Below are 6,354 nucleotides of genomic sequence, written 5' to 3'. Positions count from 1 at the left end.
TATAAAACAAGACTGTTTTAAGCAGGGAAACCTTAAAGAAAACCTTAAAGATAATTGCACAGCAAATTTAAAAAGGAAAATCAGAAAGATTTAACTAAACAGTAACACAACAGAAATGAAAAGATACCCACAAACAAAACGATCTCGGCATAGAAAATTATGTAGAACAAAGAATCCAGCAGGAGCATCAAAAAACACATAATCAATTCATATTGATTTTGTTGTTATTAAGTGCCCGTTGAGTCGGTTCCAACTCATAATGACCTTGTATAGGGTTTCTGAGGAGCATTTGATGAGCTTGAACCACCACTGACTTTGTGGTTCAGACCTACTTTGTGGTCCAGAGCAGAGCATTAACCCACAATGCCACACCAGGACTCCAGTCAGGAGACACAAAGAGAATTGTTTGAGTGCTGTCAAGTCAGTTCTGACCCATAGCGACCCTGTGTAGGGTTTCCGAGGAGCATCTGGTGAGCTTGAACTGCCAACCTTGTGGTTCAAACCAACTTTGCAGTTCAACATTAATGCACAGCACCACACCAGGAGTCCAAAGAGCAGAATCAATTTAAAAAAAAAAAAACACAATATGCTTTCTACAAGAAACATTAAAAAGATGAAGACAGCCTAAATGCCCATCAACAGAAGAATGATTAAGCAAACTTTAACATTGAAGAATAATGATGAACCTGTAAAACACCTCACAACATGGTTGAACCTGGAGGACATGCTGAGTGAATTTAGTCAATTACAAAAGGACAAATGTTGTATGAGATCAATGTTGTGAAAAGGTTTTCTTGATAAATGATCTTTGATGGTTACGGTGGGAGGAAAGGATTATTCATGGGCTAGAGAGTAGACACATGTTAACATGGGTTGCGGGAGGTTAGCAGAGGAAAGATGAAGGTAGCAGGAGAGAGACAGACACAAGGAGGAATGCAAGAGTTAAAGTGAGTAAAGGCACATGCTGTTAAGGGTTGAAGGGGATTGCTACTATATAATGAAGCAAAATACATGATTTGTTGAATGTATAACTGATGATCTGCTATGTAAACCTTCACTCAGTTCACGATAAAAAGTTTTTAAAACAAATATCGCTGTTTCTTATCCTTCCTCTTGTGTTCCTCTTCTGGAAAACAGGTATTTGTCTCTTACGAGCCAACTTAGCTACTTCTTCCTATGTGAAACTCTAGCTTTCTGAGGCATTATTCCAAAATCCAAACCTACTACCATTCATTCTGACTCACAGCGACCTTATGTAGATTTCCCAAGATTATAAATCCTTGCAGGAACAGTCATATCTTTTTCCTGTGGAGCAGCTGGCTGGCTTGAACCACCAAGCTTGTAGTTAGTAGTCCAGTGCTTACACCATGGTGCTACCAAGGCTCCTTGAGGCAATATTGTTGTTAAGTGCGGTCGAGTCCATTCCTATTCATGGCACCCCTGTGTAGGGTTTCCAAGACTGTAAATCTTTGTGGGAGCTGAAAGCCTCATATTTTTCCTGTGGAGCAACTGGTGTGCTCAAACCACAGACCTTGTCATTTGCAGTCCATGCTTTATCCAGAGTGCATGTCTTACTATATAGTGTTTTACCATCACACTTGTTTCTAGCTTCTCCATAGATACTAAAGGAATGGAGCAAAGATGGGATTTAGTTCTCAGATATAAAAATTTGTTTTGAAATAATCCTTTTTCCAATAGATTAAACCCAGATTTTTAATGTGGTAAAGTACATACAGAGTCCTGGTGTGACACTGTAGGATAAGCACTGGGTTGCTGACCACATGGCTGGCAGTTCAGACCTACCAGCCATTCCTCAGAAACCCTGTACAGGGTTGCTATGTGTCGGAACCATCTTGACCACACTTAACAACAACTGTGTACATACAACATAAAATTTGGCATTTTAACATTTTAAGTATACATTTCAGTGGCAGTAATTGCTCTCAAATTGTTGTTTTGCTGATTGTCCCACGAACCACCTGATCCTGGCCTAGCTCGTTCTGATGTCCAGCCCTTGGGATAGTGCTTCAGTAAGTCTGTACTCTTTAGTAAACATAATCTACAGAAGACAGTCAGTCTTGAGGCATGTAGCTTTCTGTAAGCATCTAGGTCTGGCTCTCCATTCGAACAGATGTGTTCACCTATTGGTACTTCTGTATCCCTGGGGGCTGCTATCGCTTCTGAATAAATCAAAAAAATTTAATGATCAAAGCAGGCTAGCTCCCCTCAAGTGAAACCATCTTACTTTTCTTATAATGAAAATAGACATAGAAGAAGGGAACATCAAAAAGTTCATAGAAAAAATCCATTATCTATTATTTCCATTTTCCCATGAACTTTTTGATGCCCCTTGTATTTAAAGTAAATGTCATAACCATTGTTGTTGTTAAGTGCCATCGAGTCGGTTCCGACCCATGGCGACCCTTTATTAGGGTTTCCAAGGAGATGCTGGTGAGCTTGAACCGCCAACCTTGCAGTTCAAATGGCTTTGCAGTCTGGTGCATTAACCCACAGCGCCACACCAGGACTCCATCATAACCATTAGTGGGTGGTTAATTACTGGTACCTGTAATTACGCAATGTAACTTTCTTCTCATAAACCTTTAATGAGAAAAAAGTTACATTATGTAATTACAGATACCAGTTTACTGAAGAGTTAGCTAATTTCTGGACATAGATGCTTTAAAACCTCTTTCCAAAGTCATTAACTGAGATAGAACCTTCCGGATCATGTGATGGTAATGTTGGCATGTTGTTAGGTGCCATAGTGACTTTATGCACAACAAAACAAAACTGTCCAGTCCTGCACCATCCTCACAATTGTCATCATGCTTAAGGCCGTTGCTGCTGACACTGTGCCAGTCCATCTCATTGGGGGTCTTCCTCTTTTTTGCATGATGTCCTTCTCCAGGGACTGGTCCCTTCTGATAATATGTCTGAAGTGTGAGAGACAAGTGCCCCTATTCCTAGTTTACAAGGAGCATTTTAACTGCATGATTAGGGGCAAAAAGTAAAGTGCTCAGGGGCCTTAATGACAGCATCCGAAGGGGAAGTGGGTGTTGGCGCAGCAGATCATCTGTGAACCGCACACTCCTGAGTCCCATTCCTCCCCCTCATTTGAGTTTGCAGGTGCAGACTGATGGTGGCCAGGCTTCCATCCATCACCCCTCTTCAGCTTCCTTCTGGACCTGTGTGAGTTCATTAGAAAAAGTAGATTGGGGATAGGAGTAGTGGTTATAAAGTGAAGGCTGCAGAGAATAGACTATTGGAGATGGGAGAAGAGTATAAAAGACTGAAGAAAAAAACTTGGAGGTAGGAAATGACTCAAGTTGGACTGCTTTGCCTAGGGCTTCTGTGATTGCGCTGAGATCCTTTATCATGCAAGTCCCTTCTTTTGCATTCTTTTAAGTCTTTTTTCATATGTCCCAAAGCAATGGCAAAGATCGAAGAAAAAAAGGAACCTAGTGGAATTGGGTTGGTTATACAGACCAAACAGTAACTTGGCAGATGGTATTCAGAAAGCAAGGATGGAGCTAACAATAGGTATATCAGGTTCGGCAGATTGAAGACAGATCAGTGGTCTTGTTATCAAAGATGTGAGGCCAAAGCCTAATATGCAGAGGTTTTTCTCTACATCATCTTCCCTCTTCACTCCTCCCTCCTCTTCTCTATGCAGTGGACCAAATGACCTTTGTTGTTGTTAAGTGCTGTCGAGTTGGTACTGACCCGTAGCGACCCTGTATAAGGTTTCTGAGGTACAGCTGGTGAACTTGAAACGCCAACTTTGCAGTTCAAATGTCTTTGCAATCTGGCGCATTAACCCACAGGGCCACACCATGACCTTAACCTGTCTTATAACACAAACTTTTTCCTTTGTAGATTCTTTGTGGCAAAGAGATTCCTCGCTGGATTAATCGACTCGCCTACTTCAGCTCCTGTATACCCTTCCTACAGAGTTGTCTCCCGAAGGAGTGGCTCACCCCTGCCGCCCTCCAGTCCAGCGTCAGCCAGGAGCTCCAGGAGGAGCTGGAGGAGGCGGAGGATGCTGCTGCGTCAGCGGCCATGGCAAGCGGTGCAGCAGGCTCCCGACCCGGACACCACACTAAGCTATAAGTGTCTCCAAAGTCACACATTCAGAACTGTCTCTGGCAGTTGAATAACACTAGAGGAAAACAGAAAGAGTAAAACATCGTTTGGATATTTTGGATGCAAAGATGGTTCTCTCCCAAATCCCAGTTTTTCAGCTCAGGATTACATTTATAATCAAAAAACAAAATCACTTGGCGCAAGAGGGAGACCTTTGTATAAAGCCACCCTCTGTTTTTTTAGCCCACTTGTAAATTTGGATTTACTTATGTTTTATACAAGCTCTGTTAAGTTCTGTTTACAGTATTTTGTATCACAGTTTACAAATCTTGCATGGACTCCTGCCACCGTGAAAGAAGAAAGTCTTCATGTCTTTAAAACGAGGCAGGTAATCTTTGTACACTCCTGACAATTGCCAGAGCTGTGGCATAAGCAACAGGCACACAAAGTGGCGTACTTCACACCATTAATAGTCACTATCACCTGCCAACAAATTGTCTTTCGGATTCTTGCTTGCTTTTGTTCTTAAAAATGACTGCACCAGGATGCAGGGAGCGCCCCCTGACGAGGGGAAGGAACACACACAGCCCAGAGGACTTAGGGCCTTGGTCTGCTAGAGGCGGGCCACCCACAGACCCAGTTCCTCTTAGTCTGCCCTCTCTCGCTCCCTCCCACAAGCACATCTACCGGGGGTCCAGTCCAGTGGTTGGTTTCATCCTCATCTGACTGAGGCATGTACCTAGGCAATGCGAGACATTCTTATGTCTGTGTGGCTTTGATGGCGTCGCATCTGGTATTAAGATGTTTTCTTTAAGAATATCTTTCTACTCATTGATGAGTTGTTTTTGCACATTTGAGGGATGCGCTACGAGGGGGTTCATTTTTATTTTAATACATTGTTGATTTTCTCCCTGCAAAGGATTTTGTTGATGAGTAGGAATATCTGAGGTGGTAGCCTTCTATGTAGCAGTGTGAGTTGACATTCAACTGCTTTTTACTATTCTGGCTGCCTTTTATACTCGATCTTAAAAACCAGAGTCTAACCCACTCCAAAAAGATCTTTGCTATTTCAAACTTTTAATGAACTATAACTAAAAGAATATATCGGAGTTTGTTCATTTGTCATGAGAGTAGTTTAACTCCATCTCATTGATCTCATCTTGAAAAACTATATTTGTGTGTTTTCAGATTCATCTTTTTATATATTTTTTCAGAGGTCTGTCTCTTATATTACATAAACTAAGAATGAAATTTTCACAACAGAGAAGTGCTTACTGTTAAAGAATCTGTTCAAGTCTACTCCCAGTTTGATCCTTAAATGTAAGAACCAAGTCATTATATGTAAAATTAGATTCTTCTGCCTTAAGAATGAATGTCCTACATAAAATACTGGATGCAGTGTGTAAATGATCCAAGGCAGTGACGTCAGCGTTTCATGTAGTGTCAATTTTAAATCATCTGCTCTTATTTAAATTTCTATATTGGGTTGTTTCCTCTGTGTGAAGATAAAGTGTCTTTCAGAAAACTACATTTTAACTTTTCCGTAAGCTAATGTAGATTCATTTATATAATAAGCACACCCTGCTCATGGGGAAAATAAACCTTGGATTGTAAACATTTACCTGTGGAAGATGAAGCCACTTAACCTAATTTAAGCTTTTGACTGTTGTTTCCACAGTGGAAAGCCTTTCAGTTTTCTGATTATTAATGAGCAGATCACTTGTTTTAAGAGATGTGACAGAAAAAAAGAATATACAATTTTTATGAAGAACATAATTGGTTCAGGTCAAAAAATGAGATTTAGGACGAAACACAAAAGGCTATTGCAGTGAGTGAGTTAGTTCAGTAATCATATCACCAAAACTCAGATTTTAAAAAAGTATTTGGTGCAGTTTGCTTAGGACTTATATATGTATTAATGTGGTGGGTTATCTTTTTTTTCCTAATTCAGATATACACATTTTAAAGTAACAGATACAAAGGGGTAGGGTAGCCATTAGTTAGACACTTCTTAGTGAAGAGCCAAGAAAATCCCATCTGTTCTTGTCCAGAATCCAGCAACTCAGCACACAAATGATGTTATTTTGTTGTGTTTACTTTCTTCTGTATCATTTGGAGTTTAAAATAATGTAAAGAGTCCTAGTAGAAATAATGACTTAAGACCACTTAATCATAGCAACAAAGAGCCATGGTAGTGTAGTGGGTTACGAGTTGGGCTGCAAACCACAGGGTTGGCAGTTCGAATCTACCAGCCGCTCTGTGGGAGAA

At 40.7% G+C, this 6,354-nt stretch overlaps 1 protein-coding gene across 1 annotated transcript in view; it reads left to right on the top strand.

The window, feature by feature from the left end:
- The window catches only part of DESI2 (desumoylating isopeptidase 2), a 106,816-nt gene extending 102,545 nt beyond the window's left edge, over positions 1–4,271 (top strand). The window contains exon 5 of the mRNA XM_006871275.1: positions 3,880–4,271. Coding sequence (XP_006871337.1) covers positions 3,880–4,113 — 234 coding nt within the window. The 3' untranslated portion in view covers positions 4,114–4,271. The remainder of the gene's footprint in view (positions 1–3,879) is intronic.
- Positions 4,272–6,354: the final 2,083 nt, after the last annotated feature.

Source organism: Chrysochloris asiatica, unplaced genomic scaffold (assembly GCF_000296735.1).
Source record: "Chrysochloris asiatica unplaced genomic scaffold, ChrAsi1.0 scaffold00165, whole genome shotgun sequence".
Taxonomy (NCBI): domain Eukaryota; kingdom Metazoa; phylum Chordata; class Mammalia; order Afrosoricida; family Chrysochloridae; genus Chrysochloris; species Chrysochloris asiatica.
The sequence above is the reverse complement of the archived record's forward strand: the minus strand, read 5'-3'. Positions and strand labels throughout refer to the sequence as shown.